Raw genomic sequence first — 16,421 nt, forward strand, 5'->3', positions numbered from 1 at the left:
GTTCAATCTGATGGCTTGAGAGAGTGTATGTTCAATCTGATGGCTTGAGAGAGTGTATCTGATTCAATCTGATGGCTTGAGAGAGTGTATGTTCAATCTGATGTATGTTCAATCTTGAGAGAGTGTATGTTCAATCTGATGGCTTGAGAGAGTGTATGTTCAATGTATTGGCTTGAGAGAGTGTATGTTCTCTAATGAGAGAGTGTATGTTCAATCTGATGGCTTGAGAGAGTGTATGTTCAATCTGATGGCTTGAGAGAGTGTATGTTCAATCTGATGAGAGAGTGTATGTTCTTGGCTTGAGAGAGTGTATGTTCAATCTGATGGCTTGAGAGAGTGTATGTTCATGGCTTGAGAGAGTGTATGTTCAATCTGATGGCTTGAGAGAGTGTATGTTCAATCTGATGGCTTGTATGTTCAATCTGATGGCTTGAGAGAGTGTATGTTCAATCTGATGGCTTGAGAGAGTGTATGTTCAATCTGATGGCTTGAGAGAGTGTATGTTCAATCTGATGGCTTGAGAGAGTGTATGTTCAATCTGATGGCTTGAGAGAGTGTATGTTCAATCTGATGGCTTGAGAGAGTGTATGTTCAATCTGATGGCTTGAGAGAGTGTATGTTCAATCTGATGGCTTGAGAGAGTGTATGTTCAATCTGATGGCTTGAGAGAGTGTATGTTCAATCTGATGGCTTGAGAGAGTGTATGTTCAATCTGATGGCTTGAGAGAGTGTATGTTCAATGATGTGTATGTTCAATCTGATGGCTTGAGAGAGTGTATGTTCAATCTGATGGCTTGAGAGAGTGTATGTTCAATCTGATGGCTTGAGAGAGTGTATGTTCAATATGTTGGTTCCCTAGTATGACCAAGGCAAGGAAATATCTAGCACTATTGTGTGATTTGCAGTCTCCTGACAATGTCATAATTTAGATGCATTTTGTGTCGACAGTGTGGATTAGTGGTATGTATGCTTGTCAGAAAGGGTCTACAATAATGCATGTTTTATGGTTGATCCTTGTATACCTTCCACCAATCATTGTGTATCGAGCCCACATACGTGCAATGCAAGTTGTTTAAGTAGCGTTATGAAATTATCCTTAACTTTCACAGTTGTACCTGTCTGTACTGTATATATAACTCTGGTGTTTGTTTCTATTAAAACCTACTGGCTAGATGTTGCCTGTAAACCTCTGTGCAGCAGATGAGCTCCTAGAGGGAGAGATGCTATAAATTCCCTCCCAAGGTTTTTATGGTAACGAGCAAGGCCACAGTGAGCAGAGAAGACCTATAGAAGGAAGGTCAGACACAAAGGCAACTATAGAAATTTGAGGAAAAAGCAGACATCTGTCCGAGCATGCAGGACACTCACATGCACACTCACTCACACACACACACACACACACACACACACACACACACACACACACACACACACACACACACACACACACACACACACACACACACACACACACACACACACACACACACACACACACACACACACACATCCATCTAAACTTAGCAAAAAAAGTAACATCCTCTCACTGTCAACTGAGTTTATTTTCAGCAATCTTAGCATGTGTAAATATTTGCATGAACATAACAAGATTCAACAACTTGAGACAATGTCTGTGGAACTGAACAAGTTCCACAGACATGTGACATATAGAAATGGAATAATGTGTCCCTGAACAAAACGGGTGGTCAAAATCAAAAGTAACAAGTCAGTATCTGGTGTGACCACCAGCTTCATTAAGTACTGCAGTGTATCTCCTCCTCATGAACTGCACCAGATTTGCCAGTTCTTGCTTTGAGATGTTACCCCACTCTTCCACCAAGGCACCTGCAAGTTCCCGGACATTTCTGGGGGAAATGGCCCTAGCCCTCAACCTCCGATCCAACAGGTCCCAGACGTGCTCAATGGGATTGAAATCCGGGCTCTTCGCTGGCCATGACAGAACACTGACATTCCTGTCTTGCAGGAAATCACGCACAGAACGAGCAGTATGGCTGGTGGCATTGACAAGCTGGAGGGTCATGTCAGGATGAGCCTGCAGGAAGGGTACCACATGAGGGACGAGGATGTCTTCCCTGTAACGCAAAGCATTGAGATTGCCTGCAATGACAACAAGCTCAGTCTGAGGATGCTGTGACACACCGCCCCAGGGCATGACGGACCCTCCACCTCCAAATCGATCCCACTCCAGAGTACAGGCCTCGGTGTAATGCTCATTCCTTCGACGATAAATACGAATCCGACCATCACCCCCGGTGAGACAAAACCGCAACTCGTCAGTGAAGAGCACTTTTTGCCAGTCCTGTCTGGTCCAGTGATGGTGGTTTTGTGCCCATAGGTGACGTTGTTGCCGGTGATAACAACAGGCCTACATGCCCTCAGTCCAGCCTCTCTCAGCCTATGCGGACAGTGTGAGCACTGATGGAGGAATTGTGCGTTCCTGGTTTAACTCGGGCAGTTGTTGTTGCTATCCTGTACCTGTTCCACAGGTGTGATGTTTGGATGTACCGATCCTGTGCAAGTGTTCTGCCACTGTGAGGATGATCAGCAGTCCATCCTATCTCCCTGTAGCCTTGTCTTAGGTGTTTCACAGTACGGACATTGTAATTTATTGCCCTGGCCACATCTGCAGTCCTCCTTGCAGCATGTTCAAGACACGTTCACGCAGATGAGCAGGGACCCTGGGCATCTTTCTTTTTGTGTTTTGTCCATGGAAAGGCCTCTGTAGTGTCCAAGCTTTCATAACTGTGACCATAATTGCTTCTCGTCTGTAAGCTGTTAGTGTCTTAACGACTGTTCCACAGGCGCATGTTCATTCATTGTTTATGGTTCCTTGAACAAACATGGGAAACCGTGTTTAAACCCTTTACAATGAAGAGCTGTGAAGTTATTTGGATTTTTACGAATTGTCTTTGAAAGACAGGGTCCTGAAAAGGGGATGTTTCTTTTTTTGCGGAGTTTATATATCTCTAACGTCACCCTGTTGTAACTGTTCAGTGTGATTACGTTTACAACCTTTGTCAATTTCATAACCTTTTATATACAAGCAGCAACCTGAGCTCATCCATCAAATTCATTTCCTAAAAAGAGATGGAGGGCTTTTAAAAAGAGAAAACCTTGTAATTTTGTGCTGAAATGAAATTAGTTAATTTGTTTGTCAGGCTTGTCCCCCTCCTCAGTCTGACAATGAGAGGAACAGAGACAAATCTAAGCTCTAGACAACAACACTTTATTTTACAATGCCAATGCAGCTTTCCCAGATAGTCTGTTTACATGTATTAGAAAAGACCACTGCCACAATCGACAGTCTCCGGTACTGTTCTAGCATGTCAGTAACCCACTCACTCAGTATGAACTCATACGTTTATTGACTATTGTACCATTCATTATAACAATAGCATCATTACACTATTATCTGTCTATCAACTTCACTACATATCCTCCCTACAGTTGGCTTGCTGATGTTATGTTAGCATTCACAACACGCTGAGTGGGTGTTACAATCATTAGCACAGTGGTGTCCAATCAGAGACTTCCCAGGTGCTACCCTAGGATCATGTTCATTATCTATTGTATGAGATTGGAGAGTATCATCCCAGAGAGGAATTGCGAGAGAGAGTGGAAGAGAAAAAGAGTGCTGAAGAGGGGAGAGTAAGAAAGAGGTAGAGAGAGGGAGAATGAACAAGGTGGAGGGAGAATGAATGAGATGGAGAGAGAGGGAGGGAGGGAAAAGGAGAGAGACAAGTGAAAGAATCACAAATTTGCTTTTAAAATCAAGTTAGAAAATCATTTCCCTGAAAAAAGGGACCATGATCCCAAGTGATTGGGCGGCTAAATTGCTTATAGCATTCAAACACATTTTGAATGCATTTCGTTTTGGTAAAAATGAAAATACGAGAGAAAAAAATAAGTTGCACATTCTTTGCACAAGTAAAAAGCAAATTCTTCTCATCCTTGCCGCTTTGTGATGAGAAGCCTGTTTCGGCGTAGTCTTTTGACGGCGTCCTGAAAGTGGTGGAGGAATAGGCTACCTTAAAGACCTGAGCCAGAGCACTACCTGTGGGTGGTTCAATTAAATCAAATGTATTTTAAAGTGACTGGGGAATTGGACTGGCTGACATGTCATAGAATGCAGGATGTTCTGAAGTGGATTGAGTGTCCCTCGGAAATCTGTCCCCCCTTCTATCTCTTTGTTCCCTGGAGTGCCTTTTGAAGCAGACCACATACACACACCACACATACACTGCCATCCACATCCGGAGATCTGTCAGTGTGTTCCTTCTGGGTCGGTGAGAGGAGAGAACAGATCCTGTTGGAACCACCCTCTCTGCCTTAGTAGTAATGCTATAATGAAGCTCTATGGGGGCTGGAGTGGAGTATTGGAGTTTGGAGTAGAGCAGTGGTGTCATTAGACATAGCTATGGTTCACACAGACCATCAGCACATGTCTCACTACAGTGGCTGCCTCATTCTCCCTCTCTCTTTTTGTCTTTCATCCACTTTTTAGGGACTTCTGTCTCTCTCTTCTCTCTTTTGCTCTCTCTGTCTGTCTCTCAATCTCTCTCGCTCTCTTTATTTTTCTATATTTCTCCATGCACCATGAGTGGAGAGTTTAATTCATCTATTTCCCTGATGTTTCCTTTCAAGTCCAAATCTAAAACACAATCATCAAGCCGACAGAGCTATTCTGAACAGCACTGGGCTATTATGTTTCTTTGGCAACAAAGCACTTGTCTGAATCAAAGATGAATCAAAACGTATTTTTTCGGATGCGTCAGAGAGGCATAGATTTGCAACAATAGACACAGCGGGAACTGAAGAGCAGTCTTGGCGGGTGTATGCTCAAATGAGCAGCCTTAGTACATCAGTTTGTTTTGGTATACTTTCTGGTACAGACTAACCTGTTATTTGACACTGAGGTGTTCCACTATAGTGGATTTCCTTACAAAACTAGAACAAAACAGGACCATGATCTTTTTAATTTTCACGAAATTGTATCCATAGAAGGGTCCTTTGGTGGAATAATTGTTGACATTCTTAAAATTAAAGCATAATAATAAAAAAAATATTTCTCAATTTTCATATATTACTGTAAGAGAATTGTTATTGCAATCAAACTACTCATTCCAGAGCAAGCGGTAAAGCTTCATATGACAAATATTTTATTTCTGGCACTTACAGATGAAACATTAAGGTGGGTAAGGCCAAAATGTTCCAACTTCAATTAATTATTTCTAATTATGCTTTAAGATACATACAGCAAATGTATGTCAACAATACTTCCTCCTGTTACGCGGAGTGGAACATGGGAACCCAAGAGCAGACTAAGACGAGGAGACTGGGAGAAGTAACCAAGGTATTTATTGAAACACAGGCGGAAGATGGAGTGCAGGTCAGGGGAAGCTCGGGCGGGTTGCCAGGTGCGGAGGCTGAGGCTGAAGCGAGAGGGGCTGGGACAGGGTAAGCAGGTCCGGAGGGGAATCCAAGGGAGTAGTAGAGGGGGGAATCCCGAACAGAGTAGCAGGATGAAGAGACGTGGGACTGGAGACAGGGACCAGAGGCAGAGCACGCAGAACTGTATCGGAGAGGAAAACAGCGTCAGGCAAGGAAAACAGGCACAACAGGATAACAGGATCTGAATAGTAACAAACGGCTAGAAATGTAGACTGACTGAGCAGAGATTACGATCTGGCAGCATAGAAGTGGCTGAGTATTTGTAGAGGTCTTCATTATGAAACAGGTTGTAGCTGGTGGGGATCTGCTCTGACTCACACACATACACACAGAGAGAGGGGGAGAGAACTGGGGGAGTGATGGCCGGTCAAGGAGACACAGGATGAGCAGTAGAGGGTGTTGCAGGAGCAGATGGGACACCTCCAAGGGACCCTTCAATGGACAAAGGGTCCTTTGGAGGTGGGTACTTTGGCGCCACCTGGTGCCCGACCAGGCTTATCTGGGTGTGAGGTATAGAAATCCCATAAGAGGGAGGGGTCCAGAATGTGATGGCGGGGCAGCCAGCAGTGCTCCTCAGGCACATATACCTTCCAGTCCACCAGGTACTGCCAGCAACGACCCCGACGGTGCACGTCCAAAAGCCGCCGGACAGTATAGGCAGGATGGTCATCGATGAGCCGAGGGGGTGGAGAAGCTGCTGCAGGAGGAGACAGGGGACTGGAGCAGACAGGCTTAATCAGGGATACATGGAAGGTAGGATGGATCTGAGAAAGGTTGGGACTTTCAGGCGCACCGCAGAGGGGTTAATGACACAGTCAATTTCAAAGGGACCAGTGAATCAAGGGGAAAGTTTCTTCAATGCCACCTTCAATGGCAGGTCTTTCAATGGAGAGCCATACCTTTTGAACCGGAGTGTAGACTGGAGCAGAGGCACGGCGACGGTTGGCTTAGGACTGGGTCCTGTCGGAGGCACGAAGAAGGGCAGCCCAGGCTTCCCTCCAGGTACGGTGACAACAGCACAGATGGTCCTGGACAGAGGGTACTGCAACCTCAACCTCTTGGGTGGAAAACAAGGGGGCTTGGTAACCCATAGCACACTCGAAGGGTGACATACCTGATAAGTAGTTGATGAGGGTGTTGTGGGAATATTCAACCCAGGGCATCTGAGTGCTCCTGGAGGAAGGTTTAGCAGAAGTCACGCAGCGGAGGGCAGTCTTCATCTCTTGGTTGGCCCATTCGGTCTGGCTGTTGGTCTAGGGGTGATATCCAGAAGAAAGACTGACATTGATACCAAGAGCTGAACAGAAGGATATCCATACCTGGGAGGTAAACTGGGGTCCTCTGTTTACCTTTACAATGTCAGTGGGGAAGCCATGCAGATGAAGCACATGGGGTACTAATAGGTCCGCTGTCTCCCTTTGAGGACGGGAGCTTGGAGAGGGGAATGAAGTGAGCCATTTTGGAAAACCTGGATTACGGACCAGAGGGCGGAGTAGACCGGAAGTGGGTTTAGTGGAGGTTTTATTCCGGGCACAAACCGAACGCCCTGAGACAAACTCCCGGACATCTCTCTTCACGGTGGGCCACCAAAAGCGCTGATGCAGGAAAGCAAGATTCCGGTTCATACCAGTGTGACAGGTGAGATGGGTAGAATGGCCTCTCTGAAGAACATCAGAGCGTATTCCATCTGGAGCAAACAGAGCTTTACAAGGACCCGTTACTCGGGTCAGGCTGGTTCTGCTGAGCCTGGGGGATACAGGACTTGATCTCCCAGGTGACGGCGGTAATGATGCAGGTGGATGGCACAATGGCTTCTGGTTCGGTATCTGTGTTGTCGTGATGAACTGACGAGAGAGGGCATCAAGCTTGGTATTCTTCGAACCGGGGTGATAAGTGAGTGTGAAATTGAATCTACCAAAGAACAAGGCCCACCTGGCTTGCCGGGAGATCAGACATTTGGCGGTCTGGGTGTAGGACGGGTTTTTATGGTCAGTCCACACGATGAAGTGGGTTACAGAGCCCCCCAGCCAGTGATGCCATTCCTCCAGAGCCAGCTTAACTGCCAGGAGTTCCCAGTTTCCAATGTCAAAATTGCTCTCTGGAGGTGAGAGCTTACGGGAAAAGAATGCACATGCGTGGACCTTCTGATCAAAGGGGGGATGTTGAGACAGAACAGCACCTACCCTGGTGTCAGAGGCATCCACCTCCACGATGAACTGGAGTTCAGGGTTGGGCTGAGTAAAGACCAGAGCAACGGTTAATTAAACGACGCTTGAGTTCCAGGAATGCTGCCTCTGCCTCAGGAGTGGAGTGTGTTGCTGGTGAGCCTCAGGGTCCTTGGAACAAAATCAGGATGTCATCTAAATAGACAAAAACGAAGTGTCCAATCACCTCCCTCAGCACGTCATTGACTAGGTTCTGGAAAACAGCAGGGGCGTTAGTAAGACCAAAAGGCATGACCAAATACTCAGTGACCAAGTGGTGTGTTGAACGCAGTCTTCCACTCGTCCCCCTCTCTTATGTGGACAAGGTTGTAGGCATTCCGGAGGTCGAATTTGGTAAACACCGTGGCACCATGGAGGGGGGCAAAAGCAGAGCTGATGAGTGGCAAAGAGTACTTGTTCTCAACAGTGATATTATTCAGCCCACGGTAGTTTATGCACGGCTTCAGTGACCCATCCCTCTTCTTCACAAAGAAAAACCCAGCACCCACCGGGGAGGAAGATGGCTTGAGTCCTGCAGCCAGAAAATCCTGGATGTACCTCTCCATAGCCTCTTGCTCAGGACAAGAGAGGTTAAACAACTGGCTACTGGGAAGAGGAGCCCCAGGCGCAGTCGTATGGCCGATGAAGCGGCAGAAACAGGGTGTTGTGCTTGCTGAACACAGGAGCTAGATTGTGATCCTCGGGAGGAACTGATGACAGGTTCAGAGGTTATGGAATTAACTGGGGCACAGACAAGGCAGGGGAGGGCAGAATGTAAACAATTAGAGTGACAAAATGAACTCAGAGTGGTTACTTTTCCAGCAGTCCAGTCAATCTGTGGATTGCGTAGCTTTAACCATGGATGGCCAAGAACCAGGGGAGAGTAAGGACACTGATCTTTTCCTGGTGATTTCCAGAGAGACGCAGGATGACAGGGACTGTTCTCACAGACACGGGCGAGGAGCTGTCTATTGAGAGCGTTGGCATCGAGGGGTGAATCGAGTGGGACAATGTCCAGGCCCAACTGGGTGATGACACCTCGGTCCAGGAAGCTCTCGTCGGCGCTGGCTCTGCCACACATGGTTGCCTTCAAGCAAGGGTCTGAGGGAAGATGGGCAGGCGATTTTGCTCAACAATATATCCCCCACGACTGCCAAGCCACCTCTTTTTCTGGACGTAGGGAACAAGTGGAGACAAAGTGACCAACCTGGTCACATTATAGACAGCTCCTAGCGCCAATTCGTCATTGCCTCTCCTCTGGAGAGAGACAGGCCCGGCTGAGCTGCATGGGTTCAGGATCTGGACGAGTCTGGGGATGTGATGCAGTCGGAGAAGAAGGACAAGGCACTGAAGCAGATGTTATGGGATATGCAACCCTACCTACCTTCTCTGTCCGATGCTCACGGAGACGGTTGTCGATGCGGATAGTAAGAGAGATGAGTACAGCAAGTCCATCAGGGACATGGGGACTGTCTCTCCCACATCGCTGTGTCCCAGGAAAGCGCTGCTCCACGGACGCAGCCAATCAGAAAGGAAATCTTGGCCCGTTCACTAGCATAAGAGTAGTGCTGTTGCTCAACTTCTAGTAACATTGTACCAAAAAGGCTCTGCAAGCTCCAAGGTTTCCATCTTAACTTCTTGCGGATCAGTGGGACGCTAGCCTTTTGACAACTTCCAGTGAAATTGCAGAGCGCCAAATTCAAATTAAATTACTATAACTATTAAACTTTCATGAAATCACAAGTGCAATACATCAGAATAAAGCTTAATTTGTTGTTAAAACCTCTTGAAACTCCCCATCCCGGATCCGGGATCGTGACTAAAGCCTCAGGCTCATTAGCATAACGCAACGTTAACGATTTCTGAAAATCGCAAATAAAATGAAAATAATGCGCCTGCTCTCAAGCTTAGCCTTTTCTTAACAACACTGTCATCTCAGATTTTCAAAATATGCTTTTGAACCATAGCAATTGACTAATTTGTGTAAGAGTATGCTAAGCTAGCTTAGCATTTTGAGTAGCATTTAGCACGCAACATTTTCACAAAAAACAGATAACCAAATAAATAAAATAATTTACCTTTGAAGAGCTTCGGATGTTTTCAATGATGAGACTCTCAGTTACATAGCAAATGCGCAGTTTTTCCTGAAAGCGTCTGTGTGTAGGAGAAATCGCTCCGTTTTGTACATCACATTTGGCTACCGAAACGAACCGAAAATTCAGTCACCTACAATGTCAAACTTTTTCCGAATTAACTCCATAATATCGACCGAAACATGGCAAACGTTGTTTGGAATCAATGCTCAAGGTGTTTTTTCACATATCTCTTCATTGATATATCGTTCGTGGAAGCCTGCATTCTTCTCTGAATTCTGTGGAAAAATACTTGCAGCTGACTTTTGCGCACCAATTTCGGCGCAGGACACCGGGCGGACACCTGGTAAATGTGGTCTCTTATGGTCAATCTTCCAATGATATGCCTACAAATACGTCACAATGCTGCAGACACCTTGGGGAAACAACAGAAAGGGCAGACTTACTCCTCTCGCATTCACAGCCATATAAGGAGACAATGGAAAACAGAGCCTCAAAAATCCTGTTCATTTCCTGGATGCCGTCTCATCTTGGTTTTGCCTGAAGCTCACGTTCTAGGGCACGCACAGAAAATATCTTTGCAGTTCTGGAAACGTCAGAGTGTTTTCTTTCCAAAGCTACCAATTATATGCATAGTCGAGCATCTTTTTGTGACAAAATATCTTGTTTAAAACGGGAACGTTTTTCATCCAAAAATGAAATTGCGCCCCTAGAGTTTCAAGAGGTTAATCCAGCCGCCGTGTCAGATTTCAGAAAGGATTTACGGCAAAAGCAAACCATGCGATTATCTGAGGACAGCGCCCAGCTCATAACAAATCATTTTCAACCAGGGAGTTGCGACATGAAAGTCAGAAAAAGTTATATAATATATGCCTTACTTTTGAAGATCTTCTTCTGTTGGCACTCCAGAAGGTCCCAGTTACATTACAAATGGTCCTTTTGTTCGATAAATTCCTTTCTAAATATCCATAATAACTCAGTTTAGCTGGCGCACTTCAGTCAAAAATGCATGCAAAATGAATCCCAAACGTTACCAATAAACTTATCCAAACATGACAATCAACATTTATAACCTTAGTTACCCTAATACGCAAATAAACAATCAAATTTAAGACAGAGAATCATTATTGTCTTTACCGGAGAAAAATACCAAAGAACGCGCTCTCATTCACGCGCTTGGAAACACTACAGCCAAAATGGGAGCCACCGAGAAAAACTACAATTTCTGGCTCATTTTTCCAAAAACCAGCCTGAAACTCTCTCTAAAGACTGTTGACATCTAGTGGAAGCCCTAGGAACTGCAATCGGGCACGATTTCGCACTGTTATAAAAGTGCCAGCCATTGACTTCAGTGGTAGGATGATTTTTTTTTGAGGGGGGGTGGTTTATCCTCGGGGTTTCGCCATTTTAGTTCCGTTATACTCAAAGACATTATTTTAACACTTTTAGTGTTTTCTATCCAAATCTACCAATTATATGCATATCCTAGCTTCTGGACCTGAGTAGTAGGCAGTTTACTTTGGGCACGCTTTTCATCCGGACGTTAAAATACCGCCTCCTGTCCCAAAGAAGTTAACGTTCGGGAGTCGGAACAAACAACTCGCGGAGCGGAGGAGAAGGACTTGGAACTGATTTTGAGGCTTCAGGGCTTGGTCATCTTGCTCAAGCAGGGCGCCTGGGTTCTGCTGGGTTCATCTCTTTGACCAGATCATACTGTTACGCGGAGTGGAACAGGGGAACCCAAGAGCAGACTCAGACGAGGAGACTGGGATGAAGTAACCAATGTATTTATTGAAACACGGGGAAGATGGAGTGCAGACCAGGGGAAGCCCGGGTGGGTTGCTGGAAACCAGGTGCTGAGGCTGGAGGGAGAGGGGTTGAGACAGGGTAAGCAGGTCCAAAGGGGAATCCAAGGGAGTAGTAGAGTGGGGAATCCAGGACAGAGTAGTAGGATGATGAGACGTGGGACTGGAGACAGGGACCAGAGTCAGAGCAGGCAGAACTGTAGCACAGAGGAAAACAGTATCAGGCAAGGACAGCAGGATAACACGCTTGGTTAACATAGAGATTCTGCGAACATCAGAAGGTGGGGGGAAATTAACTATATACTGGTAAACCGACCAATTGAATGGTGGTACTTAATGAATATAGTGTCAGTTCGGTTGTCATCTGAGACATTCTCATCAATGATAAGATGACTTAAACTCTACAGTGGAAAGTCTACACATCAGAGTTATCGGATTCACATGGAATTGTTGTTCAATTTAAATGTTTGAATTTGAAATTACTTGTGATGGGATGAAATGTGATTTTAGCTTCTAAAATGTGAGATTTGGGTTTTCATAAGATAAGGCTCTGCTCAATCAGTGGCCCGCCCTCCTCTCCCTTCCTATATAAAGCCTTGACAACAATATAACCTCGTGTTCCGAGGATGTGAGGAAGACTGTCCGATGTCAGAATGGTTCAGATAATAACTACAGAATGAAGCCAACAGCGGGAGCTTTGGTTGCGAATGTTATGAACTTTGAACTCTTATTCACTACAGAAGTGATACCTCCTAGCCATTGAGTTAGCAACAGCAGCTGCAAACGCAGGTTAGGAAGGAACATACAGAGTATCCCGTCTACCACACAACAATGTTACTACAACGTATTCAATATACCAGCAGATACATTCTTCAAAGGACTCGTTTGGGCAACATGGCCTTCCATCTACCACCAACCTACCGAAGCGCAGCTCAGAGTAAATATTTATTGCATTTTCCTTTTCCAAATGGGCGGTAATTTAGAATGCATAAGATACTGTATTTATGATAGCACAGCTTCGCACTTTGTTCCTCAGTCTCCCGCTCTTTCACTCAACCCAACCCCTATTCCTTTGTGTAACAAGCTGTCATATCTGTTCCGCACGCTAGGGACGTTTTCCTCTATGACGTAATTTGTAATCAAGTTATGATTAATTATATGTATGTGTAATTCTGTGTGATTAGTTAGGTATTTAGTAAATAAATAATGAAACCCAATTTCGTATTGCTGATTCAACTCTTTAGCCAGGGTTCGTGAGGATAACCAAGAATTTACAACTTTCAGATGAGACTGAATTAAGGTGACGATTAATATTGACTACTATTGTTGTAAAATATTACTAGGTCTTTAATAGTTTATTCGGAAGATAACAGCTCTATAAATATTAGTTAATTACATTTACATGATTAGCTCAATCAGGTAATATTAATTATGGAGAAAGGATTTTATAGAATAGCATGTCATATCACTTTATCCGGCATAGCCAAAGACACGACAGCTCTGTATGACTGAGATTACAGCTTTTTACTAATAATTATCGTATAGGGAAATAAATAATTAAAAAGTGATCACCCAACACACAGCAATGGGACTGGATGGTACTGGAACATAATCCTCTATTGGAAACATTAATTGCTGGCTTGTAAAGCAATGATCTGGCATTGGATTCTGAACTTTGATCTTTACAGTAGCCAGGTGCAAACATGCCCGGTGGTAGATGTCTGACAAGATGTGCTGAGCTGCAGTTTTCTTTTCTTCTGAGGACTTGTGTTCGATGTTCATTGTTCATCGGGACACAGGGTTTCCATTTATGTCACCATTTACAGTCTCGCCCAAATTATAGCTTTATAATTGCTGTATTACATATGAACCAATATATCCATGTTTTCTAATGTGCTTTATCTACACCATTGTTTAAAGGCGTCAAAAATGCCCAGAGCAGGGTTTGGATCATCGCACATCTGGCAGAATGCACTTTTCATTGTATTGTACATCACACAGTCTCTCTCATCTATAGCAATACAAACAGAATGTTCTAGTCAACTGCTAGCCACCTATTCACAGCCAAAGAGCCATTACTGCCACAATGTGATGTCATAAATCACAGCCGTAATGAAAATGTCTGGGCACAAATGAGCCAGTGTGGTGCTCAAACACTTTTAATTGTGTCTTTTGCAGTCGCAGTGATCCTATTGTGCTCCAAGTGAATTGCGCTTAAGAAATATGATTTCCACTTGGAATGGGCCAGAGTGTATAATGCTGTTATCCAAGATATATGTTTAATGTTGAACATTAAAACTGATTATATAGGCCATATAATAAATACAATTTGATTTGATATAATATTTTCATGTCCACACCACATTTCTATGATATGGACAGGAGAAGTATTATTTCACAAGCCAATCCAGTAGAAAGGAAAAAACGATGTCGATTAAACGTTTTCTCACAACTCTCAAGGCTTCTCCTTTGTTGTGATTGGATGTCGATGGAGCTGTGCCTCTCTCAGGTCTGAGTTCAATCTGAGGTTAAATCCTGCTCTTTGCGTTGAGTATTTTATCTGATCATGGGCCAGCAGAGAGACATTCCCTCTCTCTCAGGCAGTGACACAGAGAACCCTGCGGTGTCCAGAGCTACCGATGAAATATTTATGCAGGTTTTATGAAGTGGTGATGCCAGCGCTCCATCTGAAGTGACACACGCTGTGTTCATCACTTCTTTGTCTCAGAGAGAAAAAGGGAAGAGGGGAAATAAACGACTATCATCTGTTCTCTCTCCTCATCTGTAAGTGTAATGTGGTGAATATGACTGGGCCTCCATCTGTCAGATGACAAGTAAATTTGATTCTCTCTCTCTCTCTCTCTCTCTTGCTCTCTCGCTCTCTCAGGGTGATGACGTTCTGACAGTCATCAAAATGAAGGCTCAGTGGCCTGCCTGGCAACCCTTGAATGTGTGAGTAGTCCAACAGTAACCTCCTCTATCATCCCTCTCTCTCTCTCGCTCTCTCTCTGTTTCTTTCACTCTCTCTTTGTCTAACTCACTCACACTTTCTCTTGAGGGATTGACCCATCCTGCAGCAACGTCCTTTTTCCTTCTTCTCTTTCCTTTCTATATGCCATCCTCACCCTTCTTCCTCTCTCTCCTTTCTGTATGCCACCCTCACCCTTCTTCTCTCTCCTTTCTATATGCCATCCTCACTCTTCTTCTCTCTCCTTTCTATATGCCACCCTCACCCTTCTTCTTCTCCCTCCTTTCTGTATGCCACCCTCACCCTTCTTCTTCTCTCTCCTTTCAATATGCCATCCTCACCCTTCTTCTTCTCCCTCCTTTCTATATGCCACCTGCACCCTTCTTCTTCTCTCTCCTTTCTATATGCCACCCGCACCCTTCTTCTTCTCCCTCCTTTCTGTATGCCACCCTCACCCTTCTTCTTCTCTCTCCTTTCTGTATGCCACCCTCAACCCTTCTTCTTCTCTCTTCTTTCTGTTTGCCACCCTCACCCTTCTTCTTCTCTCTTCTTTCTGTTTGCCAGCCTCACCCTTCTTCTCTCTCCTTTCTATATGTCACACTCACCCTTCTTCTTCTCACCCCTTCCATTTGTTCTCTCTTTTCACAAATGCATGAGTTACACCACACTGCAAGGTCTTCTTCATCGCTCATCTACTCACGTTGAATCATGCCTTGCCTCCCAAGCACAGAAATGAGATATCACAACTCATTCATCCAAAGTTCTGCACTCGACCTGTTGCTCTATGCCATGGAGCCAATTAAATGCACATGGCCTTAATCTGTGAGCTCATCTCCACATGCACCAAGCTGATCAGTGTGACTAGGCTTCCGTTAGACTCTGCATGCATGAACCTTAATTTAACTTCATGCGACGAGCAATCCCGTATCCGGGATCCTATTTATAGCCTCAAGCTCATTAGCATAACGCAACGTTAACTATTCATGAAAATCGCAAATGAAATTAAATAAATATATTTGCTCTCAAGCTTAGACTTTTGTTAACAACACTGTCATCTCAGATTTTCAAAATATGCTATTGAACTATAGCTAAACAAGCATTTGTGTAAGAGTATTGATAGCTAGCATAGCTATAAGCCTAGAATTCAGCCAGCAACATTTTCACAAAAACAAGAAAAGCATTCAAATAAAATAATTTACCTTTGAAGAACTTCGGATGTTTTCAATGAGGAGACTCTTAGTTAGATAGCAAATGTTCAGTTTTTCCTGAAAGAATCCAGTTATGCCTCAAGCTCATTAGGAGAAATCGCTCCGTTTTGTCATCATTTTCAAAACGTTTTGCTACCAAAAAACATTTTCACAAAAAACAGAAAATTCAAATAAAATCATTTACCTTTGTCATGTTTTCAATGAGGAGACAAATAGCAAATGTTCAGTTTTTCCTAAAGAATCTTTTTAGGAGAAATCCAAATGAACTCCATAATATCCATAATATCGACTGAAACATGGCAAACGTTGTTTAGAATCAATCCTCAAGGTGTTTTTCACATATCTCTTCATTGATATATCGTTCGTGGAAGTCTGCTTTCTCCTCTCAATCACATGGAAAAATACTTGCAGCTGAAGTTTACGCACCAATTTCGACACCGGGCGGACACCTGGTAAATGTGGTCTCTTATGGTCAATCTTCCAATGATATGCCTACAAATACGTCACAATGCTGCAGACACCTTGGGGAAACGGCAGAAATTGTAGGCTCGTTCAGGGCGCATTCACAGCCATATAAGGAGACATTGGAAAACAGCACTTCAAAAATGTTGCTCATTTCCTGTTTGAAGTTTCATCTTGGTTTCGCCTGTAGCACCAGTTCTGTGGCACTC

The 16,421-nt window shown here is 44.3% G+C and overlaps 1 protein-coding gene across 2 annotated transcripts in view; it reads left to right on the plus strand.

The window, feature by feature from the left end:
- Positions 1-16,421, plus strand: part of LOC135558346 (spondin-1-like) — a 149,325-nt gene that overhangs the window by 108,575 nt on the left and 24,329 nt on the right. For both annotated transcript variants that reach the window (XM_064992091.1, XM_064992099.1), the window contains exon 7: positions 14,462-14,526. In XM_064992091.1, the coding sequence (XP_064848163.1) occupies positions 14,462-14,526 (65 nt within the window). The remainder of the gene's footprint in view (positions 1-14,461; positions 14,527-16,421) is intronic.

The sequence above is a fragment of the Oncorhynchus masou genome, chromosome 2 (assembly GCF_036934945.1).
Source record: "Oncorhynchus masou masou isolate Uvic2021 chromosome 2, UVic_Omas_1.1, whole genome shotgun sequence".
Taxonomy (NCBI): Eukaryota; Metazoa; Chordata; class Actinopteri; order Salmoniformes; family Salmonidae; genus Oncorhynchus; species Oncorhynchus masou.